Below are 18414 nucleotides of genomic sequence, written 5' to 3'. Positions count from 1 at the left end.
TAATGCTACTATAAACACCTGTGCTTTTCCTACTGTGATATGCTAAAACATCTGTGAAAAAGTCCTATGATACTCCGGAGTGTACTCACTCACACGCTCCATCAGCCCCTTTTACTTTCATGTGGTTGCTTTTATGGAGACTAGAAAGAATGCATTTCAGTGTAACAGATGTCAGCTAGACAGCATTCAATATGACAAAGCCCAGCGATTAGTAAGCTTAGTGGATTGCAGTCCAATTGATATTAATTATCAGTTATGTATGTACCATGTCATGTTAAAAAGGCTAATCTGATGGTTCTAAGGCCATGTACACCGTTGGTCAACCAATGATAGCCATCAAATGTTTTTTTTGACCAATTAGAAGTGTGGTAGCCTCATGGATTCCAACATAGCTCCGCCCACCACCAACCTGAGCTCGGAGCTAATCAGCAACAAGTGGGAACACCTGGGTGTGAGATTGCTCAGCCTTGGCTGCATGTTGACCATGTGCCGTTTTGGGAGTAGCTTGTCAGATTTTATTAGGTGGGTGGTAGTACTATAAGGGGCAATGACGTGTCTTCAGGTCTATTAGCAAAGAAAAAATAGCACGGATAAAAATAATTATGTAAAACATTTCCGGTTACTAATATAGCAATATTTGAGTAAAAGTGGGTGTATTTTCAGTTTCTGTCGAGGTGTATCGTGAGCGTGTTTTCTACCGTAGTGGCCACTGGGGGTCTCACTTCAGCGAAAGACAGGGAAGACTTTAATGCGTATATTATAACGTTTAAGTGACTTTTTGCATCCACATAAGCCTCGCCATGCTCCCTTTTTTAGCCACCCTGCACCTAAAGTTACAGCCGCCTCATTAGTTTAGGCGCTTTTACGCATCCAGTCCTGCGCGTCTTGGGCGGCGGCAACCTCACTTTAGATGCATGACAGTTTGAGTCACCGAGCATCATTTGTATTATGGCTTCGGAACAAGAAAAGAACAGACAGCGTGTGAAACAGCTCCTGGGCAAATTGGAATCCGGGAATGGAAACTGTGCCGACTGCGGAGCTGCAGGTGAGCAGGACGGGCAGATGCTGGAACGCTTTACTGACCCATTCCTACTTCAGTCTTTTTCTTTATACTCTCTATGATCATCTTACGTTTGTGTAGTTATTTTAAATCATTATAAAGTATAAAATATAACTGTGTATGCCACCATTTCACAGTTTATCCCCAGTTATTTATCTCAAGAGTGTACCAGGTCGTTCAGTTTCTCTTCGCTGACGGTCACGATGTGTTCGAGGCTATGAAATATGAAACGGCTCATAATGAAGATACACACAGGGGTGCAATGAATCCGGTCAGGACCTTGAATATAAGAAACCTAATAAGCCTTTTAAAAGGAGCATTATAGGCTTCTAGCAGTTTTCATACATAACTTCATGAGTGAGTAACACACGTAGACCTGTCGTGTTTAAACTTAGAGCTAGGTCTTGGTTTAAAAGTTCTTTACAAAATCTGTTTAAAGTGAGCGTTTTTGAGCCTTTCAGATGTGTTTGCTTTGAGGGGCTTAACGTGTTCACGTTTGCCTTTGCATGTAGACATGCTCTGACACACCCTGATTGTCACACCAGTTTGCACTTCAGTTCATGTGCACACCAGAGGACTAAGAAGAAAACCCACAATTATGAATGGGTTTAGTTTTTAAAATGTAGTTTAAGTGTAGCCGGAGTGACAGTTTAAAGGGTATTGTTGTACTTGTGGATGGCAGACTCGGATTTCTCAGTTGAAAGAATTTAGTCAGGCCGGCCACACACACGCACATTTTTAAATCATAACAGGAAAAACTGGCTCTCCTCACAGCCTTCACAGTGACAAAGACAGACCAACCAGTCTGCTATTTCCACACACCTTTTATACCCTGTTACCTGATTCTTGGGCCAATCAGGGCGGAGCTCTGTAATCAGTGCCACCTTTTCTTAAAAGATACTAATCAAAACCTACCATATAATAATATGCATGCTTTGGTTACAACTGTTATGAAGTTAATAAAGTAAACATTCCCTTTTTTATCTTAATTTGAAAAAAAAAGTGTAATTCATGTGAATAACATTAACTAAAGAAAACTTTAAAGGGTAGATTTATCCACATCTCCTCTCACCCTAAGTGTAAACATTTATTTTTCGGTGAATTCCATTTTGGCCAAGGAGACGGAATGCTCTGTGACAGGTGTGTTATAGTTTGCTGAATGATTCATGATTTAATTGCCTCAATTATCAGACTTAAAATATGTAGCCTAAGCCTTTCTAATTACTCTTCAACATGACCATGTAGTATTATTATATTGACTCATCTGTCTTTATGTCAGTCCCACCAGATATCTTAAGGGACACTCTTATTTAAAGTGGTAATCTCGAACATCTCAGTTTCGTTCTCTTTGGCGGCACCTATGGTGAAAAACAGGAATTGCAGGAGCACACTTCCCAGATAACCAGACAGTGTTGCATGTGTGACGTCCACGGTTGGCTCTGGTTGTAACTTGATTTTCCTCACTGACGGTCGCTTTCCTTTTTAGACTGTTTGCCTTCATCTGAGCGTCGAGTTTTTTTCTTTTTCTTTGGATTTTCACTTATTGTTGAAGTTGTATCTGTAGTCATCCATCTTTTCTTTGTTTGTTCAGCCATAGTAGATTACTATTTACTCGCAACACTTGCAGAGACCGGAAAAGCAGCCGCTTAGCTCCGCCTACCCTCTCTGGCAGACTCTGGATGGATTTGCATGGATTTTCTCACGAATGTCGCCACAGACACCCAGTCTGTAATACTGCAAATGCAAAGGCTTTCATCAGTGGGCCATAGGCTCAATCGTCATTGTGTTACCTCATTCGGCGATAGATAGTGACCTAACAGACGTTTATTTAAATTAATATCTTCACAATTATATCTTTAAGACTGTAGCTAACAATTATTGTCATTACTTATTTATCTGGCAATTATTTATTATATAATTACACATCATTAAAAGTGAATAACTGCTAAACAAAATGCCACAACTTATAAGAGCACAAGGTGACTCATTGAATGTCTATTTTTATTCATTGTGACCATTAAAATTCCGAACCAATTATCAACATACTATACCCAGACTATTACCAAACACAGTTTCTCCTCCATGCTAAATGTAGTTTCACCTTCTATCTGCAAACTGTCTGAGACTTTGTGTGCATGTGTCTCCTCTGAGACTGACTTCTCTGTTTGACTGGTAGATGGCCTAAACCACAACAAGCCGCAGGCTCACATACAGAGAGGATGGGAGTGGCTAACTACACATCAGCCTCTTGTGTACAGATGCACAGTCCTTCATGTGTGCAGCTTTGTGATTAAGCACAAGGAAGTTATAGAGTATTTTTGTTCTCATGCTATTTTTGCAGCTGTTCACTACGTCTTCATTAGCGACGGTTGAATGGCTGCAGCAAGCTGATAAAAAAAGACTGCTTGACACTGCCCCAGTTCTCTGGCTCAGCTACAGAGCAACCGCCAAGGGAGCTGTAATCTCACCTCGCATTGATCAGAGTAATGATTCGGAAAATACGACATTGACGCAGGAAGTGTGTGTGTGTGTGACTGCATACTGCCATTCACGCATATGTTGCAGCTCTTTCCTGCTCTGTCTGTCCACAGACCTGAATACTCATCAAAAAATCTTTCTTGGCTATAGAAGAGAAAAAAAAGACCAAATCAGCGGTGGTTTCGTTTATGAAATGATGCTCGCAGGACTGCTAACTCTTTCCACTCACGTCTTCAAAGAAAGGTTTGAGCTTTTCGTGACCTTTCACTGAACTCTGTAAGAAGGCAGCAAAATGTCACGAGTGCTTGAAAACGATTTGTTGACACCTCTGTAATAGACTGTACATGTAAATGTCCAGCATGTTACAAATGTGGGCTGCAGCTGTGAACATATTTATTAATGGAGATTAATTGTGTTTGTGTCTGTGTGTGTGGGGGCAGGAATAACATCAGACTCTTCATTCAGGAGAGATGAAAAATTATTACGTTTACAAGTTTGGAAAAGATGTGAAAAGTGCAAAGTCTTTGGTAATTAGACCCCATCGTGATGTCTTCATACCCAAAGGGGTAGTGAGGACGAGAGCAGGATAGGGTACCCCGATGGAGACACCGGTGGTGGTGCTGAGGGAGGGATGCAGGAAGAGCTGAGGAGCTGGACTCGGACACTGATGAGGATGGATTGGAGGTGACTGGGGTGGAGAAGGGCCGTAATGATTGAACTGAAAACGACAAACTGACAGCGAAAGAGAGGAGAACAGATTTGAAATTTGACGACGGCAGGATGATTTGTCGACAGAAGTCGAGGCTAACTCTGGTTGGTTTATTACTTAAAAGAGTAAACAGCCATAAGCAAATGATCACCGCAGCAGGCGGAGACCGAGAGACGGAGACGGAGCTACATGAATAAATGATGACTTAATGAAATTAGTATGAACCAGTCTTCCTGCTTGAACTTATGCTGAACTTCATTACTCTGCATCTCTGATGGTTCACCTTGAATCACCGTGGCAGAGTCTAGTCTCTCACCGCCCAGCCTGACAACCCCATAGTCTCTCTGTGTTCCTTCTCCCTGTTATTACCGTAAACCTTTTTCTTTCTCAGCCAACATTAATTAACTGAACGAGTATTCGAGTTTTTACTTCACAGGAATCATGTAAAATAACTTTCTATACATGTCTGCCTCTAATAATGTGTCAACCTCTGCGTGGGCCAAATATAGCTTAGCCATCAGTGTAAGGGGAAGTTCACAAAGGGGTGTTGAAATATTTTCAGCTTCTGTGTGCATCTACACATGTCTTGTGTTGCAGATCCGGAGTGGGCGTCCTACACCCTGGGCGTGTTTGTGTGTCACAGCTGCTCAGGCCTCCATAGGAACATTGCTCAGATCAGCAAGGTGAAATCTATCCTGCTGGATCCCTGGAGCTCCTCTGAGGTGGAGGTGAGGATTTAATTCATTCAGTCTTGAACAAAGTAGAAAGCACTGTTTTTTTTAAGAGATCAAGCTATAGATTGTAGTCTGAAACTTGGCTTGGAGTAATGTCTGCAGCCTGTGGCCACGCCCTCGCTCACTGTGAGCATCACTGTCTGCCTGCCGCTCCCTCCCTGCATCCCTGCTTGGAAGAAAAGTCATCCGACTCAATTCAGCAATGGGCTGAAAGGCATGAGCCAGCAGCTGGGAAATACAACCACTGTCTTTGTGTGTGGTTCTGTTTGTGTGTGTGTGTGTGCCGTATCCTGGCACTCTGGCTGGAAAACCCACTTTTAATGCTGATTGATATCACATCGACAATACAACATAAGGAGGTTTGTGTTCTGTCTGTCTTTCTCTTCCTTGATTTGTGGCTGTGTATGTTTGAATGTATGATCTGTTTGTTAGCTGTGTACGAGCAGGCTTCTCAGCTTTAAATCCAGAGACTGAAAAGAAGCAGCAGCAGGATCCCTCTGGGCAGCCAGAGTCAGCCGCACAAGCACTGAACTGCAAGCAGCTCATTATATTTGTGTGTGTGTGTCTGTAACCTGCCCTAATTGACCAAAAAGAAACCCACACTAAAGCACAGAAACCTCATTTACTGACCTGTTTTTCTCCCTCTCCTCTGCAGTTTGTGGACTCTGTGGGTAATAATGCTGCCAAGGCCAAATATGAACAGATCGTTCCTGCCTTCTACTACCGTCCCACACACAAAGACTGCATGTAAGTGATGTGTCCTCCTCTGCTCTCCTTTATCCAGGTGTTTCTGCTTCCTCTGACTGATGAACACATTTTTGGGGGCAGGGGCTCGAGCACTCAAGCAAAAAAAAAAAGGTGGTGGGGTACTTGCCCCACCAACACGCACTAGATGTTGTCACACCGCCGCCATCCATCATCACACATTATGTTAATAACGTGGGAACTGTTTATATTCTACTGAACCACATTATTCCACCAAGAAACCACAGATTTGATGTGTCATTTCCTTTACATTTCTGTCTTTATATTCGATAGTGCCTGTAAGTAGAAACGCCAGGGGTCACAGTATACCTAAAACCGCCAACGGGCCGCCATTAGAATGTATTTATTTTCAAGGTACAAGGTTAATTTATTTATCATTATACAACACAAAGTTGTGTAATGAAATGCTAGATGTGGTGTCTTTATGCAGCTTACAAAATGACATGACAATGAAATATAATGATACACTTTATTTGCAAAGCCCTTTGTGAACCAGGTGCTTCGCAGAAAACAAACCAAAAAACAGCAGACAGTCCAGAGACCTCCCCACCATCAGACTCTCCTTCACTCAAGGCACTGAGTAAACCTAATGCCTGATTTACATTCATGCATCTCTTCCTCTTATCCATGTTGAACTGGAGTTTGACTTGATGACGCACATTAGTAGTAAAAAAAAAAAGGCGTTGCCGTAGCAACGTACAATGTATCATTCTAGACGTGCGAAATGAATCGCGTGACAATGACGGCGTTCTACTTATGGGTAAATTTGACCCACTGGTGGTTAAAATCTGGCTTTATGTTGACTTTTTTTTTTTAATAATATGGGGCGCTACCGAACACACTTCTAGGAAAAGTCAAAGACTGGGGGGCTTGAATATTTCCTGGCAAAAAAGTTACATACAATTAAAAACACAGCTGCGGGTAAATTTAACCTGTTGGCGGTTCTAGTGTTAATGCCTGTCTGGTGCAAAGTGGAGGCTTTTTTCTATCTTTCAATGTTTTATCAACAGCATTGCAAACCTTTGCTGATCTACTTCATAAAATGTTATTTTATAGAAACAGACCGATATATAATATTAGTGATAGCATCTTTAAGTCTGCTGTTGTAGTTCCACAGATGGATGCAGTTAGGGGCGACATGGTTTTTGGTGGTCAGGCTGACATGCAGACACTCTTCAGTGATAAGAATACCAAGTTCCTGTAGTCTGAACAGGAAGCAGCAGTTCAGTGCATGTGTTTCTTCTGAACTGTTGAGTGATATTAATAACAATATGGAACAACAGTACACAGGTCTTTGTGCTACCTTCAACAAGCACCCCTCATGAACAAAGGAAAGAGTGATCTATGAAGCACGTAGGCATCTGAGCACTCTGGGTAGAGCTGTTTAAAGACATTACATTAGACAGTGAAATGCTGATCTGGTGAGGTGATGTGGCTCGTTCAGCAAGGTAAAATGATGATGCAATGCACTACTTAGTAAGGAAACAGAGTCAGTGATCGTTTCGAGATAAACAAAGTAGTATCTAATTCATTTTTGTTCTGAGTCGACACGAAATGTCGCCAGGAGGTTCGACATCCATGTAAGCTAATGAGGCGTTTTAAACATCTGAGCTGAAGCATGAAGTAAACATTAAACCGAGTCAGAGCTGTGTGTGTGTGTGTCTAACACCAACTGTTGTTCAGGCTCCTGAGGGAACAGTGGATCCGAGCCAAGTACGAGAGGAAGGAGTTTGTGTGTGTGGAGAGGCAGGAGCCGTACTCGGCAGGTAAGCACAAATGCGTCTCTGTACAGTTACTAACACAAACACATTATGCTTGTTGCTTACTCAGGAAAACAAGTAATTGTCTGCGTCTCACACAACATCGCCTATTCAGCACTGAATGAACGCTCAGCAGGGAAACATCTCTTATCGTTAAATTCTTTGGTGATACAGAGTGAAAGGGGGAGAAGAGACCGATCTCACAGTCCACTCTGCTGCCTCCACAAGGAATAGGTTAATATTCATTTTCAGAATAGATATTTTGGGAAAAAATGATGACAACATGTTACTGAAAACCTTTTAGTTTTTACAGAATAAAGAAAGATTGATTGAGTTGATCGGTATGTTTTTAAGGTGCAATTTTCCCCCTTGAACAGTACCAGGTCTGCAGTTTCCCCTTTGCTTCCAGTCTCTAAGTGAACTACTTCCTAAGTCTAGCTCCACACTTCAAAACCAGACAGGAGATTGATATCAATGTAAATATTTAAGGGTGCTTGTGTCTCACTTAACATAAACACATTTAACCAACATCCTTTTTTTTAGTTCCACATGACGCACTTATTGTACAGATCAGAAACCATGCAGCACAAACAGATGTTCATCCTCTTGATTCACAATCTACCTTGAAGTGGTAACTGAAGATCTCTGTTTCGTTCTCTTTGGCGGCACCTGTGGCCAGATATCCAGACAGTGCTGCGTGTGTGACGTCCACGGTTGGCTCCGGTTGTAACTCTGGATTTTCCTGGCTGACGGTCGCTTTCCTTTTTAGACTGTTTGCCTTCATCTGAGCGTCGAGTTTTTTTCTTTTTCTTTGGATTTTCACTTCTTGTTGAAGTTGTATCTGTAGTCATCCATCTTTTCTTTGTTTGTTCAGCCATAGTAGATTACTGTTTACTCGCAACACTTGCAGGGACCGAAAAAAGCAGCCGCTTAGCTCCGCCTACCCTCTCTGGCAGACCAACCACTGCTGGGTGATGGAAAACGCGTCACTAACTGGGTGCCGATCTTGATTTTGTCCGAAAGTCGCCACACTCTGTAATTCTGCAAATGCAAAGGCTTTTGCGTCTTAACAGACATTTATTCAAAAGAAAATCTTATTTATCTTATTTAATCTTATTTTCACACCTTATTTTTTGATGGCACATGGCACATGACACTGTCAAAGAGTATAGTTATAAGTAACTCTTGCCATTACCCATTGATCATTTACGTAGCCCAATCCAGTTAGCCTGACAGTCGGGTTGACTGTCTGCTTGTAATGTGTGTCAGCATGGCTTATGTCGCAAGGGCAATTAAGGTTAGTCATCAAGGTAAGAAATGTGGCCTCTGACACATGAGAAGCTGGGGTAGGACAACACTCTTTTACTACGTTGTCTCACCCACTTGTCAAGGTTGACTGTAAAATAATCTGGTCATTAGCTCGGTTCCTCACTGGATGTGTAATACACCTTGTTGTATTTTGTGCTGAATCAAGTGAGCTTTAAGTATTTACTTAAGAATGTAATCTTTTATTGTAAAGATACCAAGTCCCTGTGTCTGGCACAGCATTTTTATAAAGGCCCGCATGTTGTTCAATTCTTTGCGATAGGAATGCTGCATATTCACACCATGCTACAAATGCTAGCAATGTGACGAGTCCCTGAGAGTTTATCCTGCTGTTAGCGCTGCTTGTTAGCTGTATGTACCTGCTAACTCACCGACATGTATAACTAGATTATAAATATAACTGGGCCAGCTGAGATGAAAATGAGTAGTTATCTGTATAGTTCTATATGTTCTGCTGATGGGAAGCATTAAGTTGGTGATAATTGTTTTCTATCGGGTTGTATTAACCATTTCCCTTTGACTTCTCTGCCGGACACAGGAAGTTAAATACAGTCTGTTTAACCTGATAAAAGACATCGTTTGAGTCTGTTATTACAGGACATCTGAAGGCATTACTATAACTCCACCCCCCAGTTGGCCAGTCTCGCAGAGTGATGTCATTACCACGGCCACACTGTCGAGTTCACACACAAGCCACGATGGCGAAACAGACTGTGATGTCTAAAATCAACATGGTTCCCTTTTAACCAGAGCATGCTAAGTTCTCACAGAGTTACGATTGAGCAAGCTCTAACTAAGGGCTAAAATGCATTTTGTTGCTGTTTCAGAGGAAAAAAAAAAGAAGTCAAATCTTTACGAGATAAAGCGCTATTATCTGATTCTCATGACTGTTGAACTCTTGCTCTCTGCGTCCCGTATCTCTCTCTCTCCCTCTCAATGGCCTCTTGTGTTGTGCTGTGCAGAGGTTTAGGAGCATGTGGCTGTGTGTCAGTTCCACGGAGGAAGAATGGCTTCTTTTGTGTTAAAGAATTATATATAACATCGCTCCTCAATTTTAGGCCGTTAAAAACCAGTGTCGAACTGTAGAGGACACTTAGAAAGACAAACACTGTGGTCCAAAGCAGCCGTGCTCTCCGAGGTGTTTTTGAAGAGATTTTGACGCCCTGTTCTAACAGTGAATTAATTCTCTTCTTCTCCTCGGCCATGTCATGTTCTTGTGGACATTAAACCCCTCTGCTCACAGCCGTGGAACAAAACTTTCTGATTCTTGAATAACTGAAGCCATACCTCAACAAAGTTTACTACTGGCTGTGGCCCACAGCATGACAACTTTATTGCTACACAAAGAAGAAGTGAAGCAAGGGAGGGGACAAAGGGGGCGGAGATGAGCGCGTCAACACTGGTTTTGTGTTCCCATCAATGCCAGTCGGAGCCAAGCCGATAATTACCCGAGTCTACTGCAGAGTCATTTGACCTGGGTATTTTATCCCATTACACTTAGGCTCATACAGAAACAGCTCTTGATAGAGGCATTTTACTTAAAATGGAAATGTATTTATTGTACGTTTTGTTGCAGGGGAAATGGCTTATCAGTTTTTTGTAATGCAATCTGCTGTTCTGGACATTTCCATGTAATCCAAAGAAAACAGATAAGTGTGATGTGAAGATGTGAGCCAGCATCACAAGGATTCAGAAATAAGTTTTTTAGGTAAAACTACAATCAAAAATTAAATAAATTAATACAAAATCTTTAACCCTAAAAAAACTGATATCATATTTGATACACAAGTTTTTGAGACCTCTGCATCATTAGTGTCATACCTTTTTTTTTTCTGAATAACCTGTTTAATACAACCAGACACATGCGGTGAATGGATAACCCAAAAGGGACCCAGACTGACCCAGAGGACCCTTGGATGAGAAATCAAAAATGGAGGTCGTCAGTCTGTGACCCACGTGTGGTTTAGCACTGATTTAGGACATCTCCATGGCTGGGCCCGTCTGCTTTTAAACTGCAGTGTACCAAGGACAGGCTGAACAACACGTTTTCAGATTGGCAGGTTTGAGACGTCACAAACCTAAGGAGCCAATCCCGTTAATGGACGGGGTGACGCTTTGCATATCATTATGTGTAACCTATGGTGACCACTTTGCCGATTTGCGAGCCAGCTGTAACCGTCATCGTAATTTTTGCAAACTCACTACTGACTGCTAATGCTAACGTTGCTAATTACTACATTTCAAGCTAGCTAAGTTTCAACAAGTTGTCACTAAACGATGGCAGAGACGTGTTTTGTTGTTTTCAGCTCTAATTTTACAAAAGGACAAACGTAGTACACGGTGGGCAGGGACTATGCAGATTCAGGATTTTTTAAGGGAGGGAGGGAGAAGGAGGAGATGCCTTTGCAGGAATTTTACAAGGTAATTAAACATATTTTGCTGGAAAAAAAATATCAGACAATTTATTTCAAGCAGAGCATTTTATGTCTTAAAACACATCATTTATTTTATGTTAAGTTATGTCAATTTTTTTTATCCCTTAAAAGTAACACATGAGGTAACCAGTATTCTTTGTGTTATTTCTCAGAAGGATCAATAAAGACTCCAGGTTCAAGCTGAAAATTGGTGAAACTCTCTAAAAAGTAAAAAGTACTTTCAGTTTTGGTTCCACAGTATCACAGAGCTGCTGACCTGATAACACCTAATGGAAAAACCCTAAAGTTGTGTCTGTGGCTGAGCAAACGGCTTCTCTAGCTTAAATATGCCTACCCTTAAAAAACACGAAGGTGTTGACCTCAAATTAAAGAAAAATCCAGTTTATTATAGCATTCAACTGTCAGGTCAGGAACTCTCTCTCTCTCTGTGTGTGTAGGAGTTTACATCAGTGATGTTCAGGCCTGTAGAGGAAACCAGACTGAATTATTTATGTGTAGTAAAAGCAGCGGTGCTTCCTCCCACCACTGCTGAGCTGCTCTGAACAGTGACCACAAAAGCTGAAAGTGTGCACGCCAATATTTCAGGTCTGTAAAACGTCCCAGCTTCAGCGACCTTATTTGCTCGGTCAGTTTCCAGGGTGATATTCCATGGTTGAAAATCCATCAAACTCTTGAGGATTGCTGTTGCATAAAGTCATGACAAATGACTTGTACTTCGTTCACCATGTAATGAATGAATGTGCACATGGGAGATGTTGCTGTGTCTGCAGAATGTGTAAACTTTGCAGCAGGTTTGCTGTCCCCTACTGGCCAATAATGCAATACTCAAACAATTTCTTACAAGCATTCAAACAGGGAACATCAAGCTTTTATAGACTTTATTATTCAGATAAATTAAGTATCTTTTTCTTTGAATTCTGTATCTCTGCTCCCTTTTGATGGATCCGGACTCTTGTGGCTCTCCTCCTCGCAGGCTACAGGGAGGGGTTTCTCTGGAAGCGAGGGAGAGACAACGGACAGTTCCTCAGCCGAAAGTTTATCCTGTCCGAACGGGAAGGTGTTCTGAAGTACTTCAACAAGCATGATGTAAGTTTTGATGTAACCTTTCTGCTTTAAGGACATCCGGATGTTGTGTGGTAAAAACAGGAGATCTAATGCAGTGTAGTTTTGCGTAGTGAAGCTGATTACACCTTCATAAACTATAGTCACACTGTATTTTTAACTGATATATTTAAGACATCTGCATCCTTTTATATTCCATTAACTATTAGAGGATTATAAGGGTGCTACCATTAACCATTTCTCCTTTAAAATGTCTCTTCCCTTCTGCAGGCTAGAGAGCCCAAAGCAATAATGAAGATCAATACTGTGAACGCCACTTTTCAGCCGTCAAAAATCGGCATTGCCAATGGCCTGCAGATAACTTATTTGAAGGACAACAGCACTAGGAATATCTTTGTTTACCACGAGGATGGAAAGGTGAGGTGCGCTGCCTCTCTGTTAAACCTGTGCTGCGTTCGAAATCGGATACTATACTGCATACTGCGTTCGGCAGTAGTATGTAGTATGGAGCTGTTCAAATATATTTTGCAGTATGAAACACCAGGCACCAGTTTCTGGTTTTGGAAAGCCGAACGATAGCAGACAGAGATTTTTTCCGAATCAGTACGACATCCGGGTATTTTTGGCATACTGCACATTTCGCGTTTTTTGCATACTGCATACTACATTTTGGCCAAATCAGTACGTACTGCTAGTATATTATGGCATTTGGAACACAGCACTGGTGCTTTTAGCTGGGGGAAAATGTAGCAGGAGTGAGTCTGAGGCAAAGGATGCAGGACAAGGCATTTATGTCCCCCTGGTGGAAATGTTTTGTCATTACAGTTGCATGTTTAATTTAATTTGTGTAATCCAAAGTGGCTTCACAAAACTCACACAGCTAAGGAACTAATACTGTGAGATATTCTCTTCTTCCAAACTGAGCACATCTCCCTTGAGCTTTTAAAATGCTATTTTTTGGCTTTTTTGGAGTAGAGAGTGGGGATAAACATGCCCCACATGATCAGCAGGCTGGGAGTCAAGCCTGCAATCAGTGCATCGAGGACTGCAGCCTCTATACATGTGGCGCCTGCTCTACCAACTGAGCTAAACCAGCGCCCCAATAAAAAGCTATTTTTAGTAGCACAGCCATTTATTCAAGTAATAAGTGCATTACTTAGTGCTACAGGCAATGGGGGACTATTACAGCTGATGATTTGTGTGAGGAAACAATACTGCAGTAAGAGACAGTCGCTAAACTTTCTGATTCTCTTGTCCTGAAGGAAATGGTGGACTGGTTCAACGCCATCAGAGCAGCCAGGTTTCACTACCTGCAGGTGGCCTTTCCTGGAGCTTCCAACTCTGAAGTGAGTACATGCATGCACGCACACACAAACATGTAACAGAGCTGCATTTTAGGGCACTTAGATCCTATTCATGCATGATTTGGGTATTTTTATAATGTAATGTCCCACCATTCTGCCAAAACCAAAGTTCTTTGGTATCATTATTTCTAAGATCCTGGCTAAAGCTCTGCATTTGTAAATACAAAGTGTGTCAGTGACTGAGTCTGCTCTCTGTTTGTCTAGCTGTCGCCAAAGCTAACCAGGAACTACGTAAAGGAGGGCTACATGGAGAAGACGGGTCCAAAGGTTACACATTTCTGATTTTTGTTTCTGCAAAAATTTTGTGGTTAGTGGCTTTGAACATTTGTGCAACTTAAAGTGAAAATGTTGAAGATTTTCATTTAAATAAATGTCTGTTAAGTCTCTATCTATCGCCGAAGGAGGTAACACAATGGTGATTGAGCCTATGGCCTGCTGATGAAAGCCTTTGCAGTATTACAGACTGGGTGTGGCAACTTTGGCGGAAAAAAATCACAAGCGGCGCCCAGTTAGTGATGTGTTCTCCATCACCCAGCAGTGGTTGGTCTGCCAGAGAGGGTAGGCGAAGCTAAGCGGCTGCTTTTCCGGTCTCTGCAAGTGTTGCGAGTCAACAGTAATCTACTATGGCTGAACAAACAAAGAAAAGATCGATGACTTCAGATACAACTTCATCTGAGCGTCGATTTGTTTCTTTTTCTTTGAATTTTCACTTATTATTGAAGGCAAACAGTCTAGAACAGGAAAGTGACCGTTAGTGAGGAAAATCAAGAGATACAACTGTAAAAAAGGGAGCCAGACGTCCACGGTTATGTGGGACACATGCACCCGCAATTGCCTTTATCACCATAAGGTGCCGCCAAAATTCCTGAATTTTCCCCCGGGGTTTAATAAAGTAATTCTGATTCTGATTTTGAAAAGAACGACATTGAAAACATTGAGATTAACACTTTAAATCATGTATTAGAAAGGTTTTCTAACAGCATCAATGCAGGGCATGAACGCCAAATAATTTCTTAATTTGTACCTCTTGTTCGTTTCCTGTTTCTGTCCTGTAGCACACAGAGGGCTTCAAGAAGAGGTGGTTCACGATGGATGACAGGAGGCTCATGTACTTCAAAGATCAACTGGTATAACTGCTGTAGTTACACGCTGTGACCAGCAGATGTTGCTGTGACGCTTCTATCTGAATGCACTGTTCCTCCAAATTAGACTGATGCACAAACATTAAATTCACAAGTTAGGATCGTTGTTTCCTTCAGGATGTTTGTGTCTCTGCTTCCAGGATGCCTATGCACGAGGCGAGGTGTTCATTGGCAGTAAGGAAAACAGCTACACTGTGCTTCCCGGCCTCCCAGCGAACGTTCAGGGCTACCATTGGCAGTTTGGGATTACCATAGTGACCCCAGAAAGGAAGTTTCTCTTTGCATGTGAGACTGAAGAGGATCAGCAAGGCTGGATTGCTGCACTTCAGACCGTTATCAATAGACCAATGCTGCCTCAGGAGTATGCAGGTAAATAGAACAACAAATGAATTCCTTATTTAGCGCTCTATAAATGAAACACCGGAGTCTGATGTGTGTTTTTCCCCTCATTCTGTCTGCAGTGGAGGCCTATTTTAAGCACAAACCATGACCGTCTTAGTGTTTGAAGAACTGCTGGTGCGGGATGAGGAGCAGGGGATGGAGCTGGAGGAAGAATAGGACCTGAGATCTCATAATGAAAGCCTGTTATGAAAACCTCAGGGTGACAGAGAAAAGGTGAAATCACTGTAACTCCTTCACTGCTCAACCTCACCTACATCATGTGCCAGATCCATTTCTAAGGGAGTCTGAATCACTCCTAACCTCGTGAATGTTAGCCGTCTGTTATGTGTATTTACAGTCTTGAATGAGGTCAGTTGTCCTCGCCTGAGTGTGCAGAAGTGATGCATGTGTGCCAGGTTTGTAGGAATCAGAACGGTTCCTGCTCAGATGTCAAAAGACTCGTTCTTGTCAGTATTATAAATACAGGCAGACGTACATGATAAACACATCTAAGTTGACCTTGCATTTCCACAAGGAGCACAAACTGTGCCCTTCTGGCCAGGTCTGTGCAGAATACAACACACCTTATCTTACGTCTTAAAGTGGTAGCAGATGCACACACACATCCATGTTTTAGCAACATATTTAATTCTCAAAGTATTTATTTTTTAACCGTCTAATTTGCTATGCAGCTTGTGATCTTTTGATGCCAATCACTGCTGCTATAATAAGCTCATTTGTTCACATGTAAGCAGCTGAATGTAAACGGCTTTAAGCGATGTTTTCTTATCAACTATAAGAATCTGCTGACTTTCCTTTTGTTTTTGTACTGTGAGATAAAACTGAGAGACAGCCGGGCTGCGGTCGAATAGTGCTTTTTGGTCAGGAAGGTTCCTAATTGAGTGAAACGACCCGGAAGTGTTTAAGTGTCAGCCATGATAGGAGCTGTTTGCTTCCTTTATTATCATTTACAGAATTCAAAGTAGCTCCTTTCCTTATCTCGTTTAGCATAGGAAACACTGGACTGTTGCTCTGTCCGAAACCGCATACTAACGTACTGCCTACTACATACTCAAACAGTCAGGTTAGTAGGCAGTATGCAGTACGTACTATTAGGATGCCGTTCGCATCATAATCAGAGCCGTCTTCTCCGTATCACGTGACTTAATCGTTTACGTATGTCCGGTCTGATCTCCATCTCCGCCATGGTAGAAGCTGGATAGCCGCAATGCATTTTGGGGCGGTTGAGTACAACCAGTGAGCTCCCGTCTCATACTCAAATATCCGGGCCGATCTAGTATACATCCGGGCATTTCTCGCATACACAAAATTGCATACTATGCGATGGGAACGCATGACATACTCAATTTTACGTCACGGTTAGTATGATTAGTATGATAGTATGCCGTTTCGGACACACCGCATCTTTTAACAAAAAGAGAACAAAATAGTTACCCACAATTCCTTGCGGCCGCAACATTTAAAGTGACACACCTCTCGGCGGTCATGAAAGCACGCATCAACATGACAGAAGATAGATTTATATTTGAATGCAAACTTGATTAAAGGGTTATTTTTAAACTTATGATTCAAGTGGATAAAAACAAGAGGAGGGTGAGAAATATTCTAATTATTTTCCTTTTTAATTTAATCCCCATCTCCAATCAATTAAATCAAACTGTATTTGTGTCTCTGCTGTAAGATAATACAGATTAAACCCACGTGCCTCTGATGACGTTGTTGAGGTTTAGGACTATGAAACTAAAACACGATTGTTGTTTTGCCCGCTATAAATATGATAAATAAATAATCATCTGTGACGGTGGAGTGTGTTAGTTTGCAGTTTTGTGTGCTTCACACATTACAAGCTCATAGTAAGACAGAACAAGTGTAGACTATAGTAATATTACAGGTAATACAAATAAGGTAAAAGATCGTATTACAAATAACAAATAAAAGCTGCCTCGTCCTGACAGACCTGATGGTTTAAACGCTATAAACATCTTAATGGGGTCAGATTTATCACCGAGTTGTCCATGTATTTATGACTGCATGAAACGCGTAAAGATAGCGCCAGGCGATAGATCTCTTTGTAGTCCATCGTGGGTAGATTGTAGTTTTTATACAGCAGAACCACGTGACATCAGTCACATCTGCCCAGTGTAAGTGCAGTCGGATTCTCTGAGCACCGCGGTCGTCTTTTCCATACTCCTTTTGAATTCTCCGCACACCACTCCTGTGGTTAGGAAAAGACATAGGGGTTCATTTTTGGGACTTTTCGACCGCAGCCCATTTTTGGCACTTACTCTCTCATGTGGTATAACTTTTTTCCAACAGAGGGAGACAAAGGAAAGGGTTTAAACTTGCATCAAATCAGAGACAGTAGGTGACCACATTGAAAGTTGAAGAGAAGGCATGAAACAGGTTTTTAAAGCAGTATAACGAGGGGACAGCGATCTATTTGTTCAAACTGTAAGAGCTGGGTTTAAGTACCATGTGAGCAAACATCTGTCCTCTTAACTGTCATTTTGCAAAACATTAAAGTGGTAATCTCGAAGATTTCTGTTACGTTCTCTTTGGCGGCTACTATGGCGATAAACGGTAATTGTGGGAGCATACTTCCCAGATATCCAGACAGTGTTGCATGTGTGACGTCCACGGTTGTAACTCTTGATTTTCCTCGCTGACGGTCGCTTTCCTTTTTAGACTGTTTAGCGTCGAGTTTGTTTCTTTTTCTTTGAATTTTCACTTATTTTTGAAGTTGTATCTGTAGTCATCGATCTTTTCTTTGTTTGTTCAGCAATAGTAGATTACTGTTTACTCGCAACACTTACAGAGAGCGGAAAAGCAGCCGCTTAGCCTCTCTGGCAGACCAACCACAGCTGGCTGATGGAAAATGCGTCACTAACTGGGCGCCGCTTGTGTTTTTTTCCGCGAAAGTCGCCACGACAACCAGTCTGTAATACTGCAAATGCAAAGGCTTTCATCAGTGCGATATACGCTCAGTCACCATTGTGTTACCTCATTCGGCGATAGAGACTTAACAGACATTTATTTAAACAAATCTTTGAGATTATCACTTTAAATGTCAACAACACACTATTCTGTAACTCGTGCTCTGAAGTCACTGTGTGGTAGAAAAGGAGACTGTTTACGTTAATCTGAAATAAGACCACTATTAAAAGGATAAAAGTCACA

The 18414-nt window shown here is 41.8% G+C and overlaps 1 protein-coding gene across 1 annotated transcript; it reads left to right on the top strand.

The window, feature by feature from the left end:
* Positions 1–743: 743 nt before the first annotated feature.
* LOC138602539 (arf-GAP with dual PH domain-containing protein 1-like) lies at positions 744–18412 on the top strand. Its single transcript, XM_069674029.1, has 11 exons — positions 744–1045; positions 4845–4975; positions 5637–5728; positions 7430–7512; positions 12241–12353; positions 12600–12746; positions 13592–13675; positions 13898–13960; positions 14749–14820; positions 14976–15204; positions 15297–18412. Exons 1-11 carry the CDS (start codon positions 949–951, stop codon positions 15323–15325), a joined length of 1140 nt encoding a protein of 379 aa, XP_069530130.1. The 5' UTR covers positions 744–948; the 3' UTR covers positions 15326–18412.
* Positions 18413–18414: the final 2 nt, after the last annotated feature.

This window comes from Semicossyphus pulcher, unplaced genomic scaffold (assembly GCF_022749685.1).
Source record: "Semicossyphus pulcher isolate SPU_LCO1_2020_fin unplaced genomic scaffold, fSemPul1.0.p SCAF_23, whole genome shotgun sequence".
NCBI classification, from domain to species: domain Eukaryota; kingdom Metazoa; phylum Chordata; class Actinopteri; order Labriformes; family Labridae; genus Semicossyphus; species Semicossyphus pulcher.
Note: the sequence above shows the minus strand (reverse complement) of the source record. Positions and strands in the feature narration are given on the sequence as shown.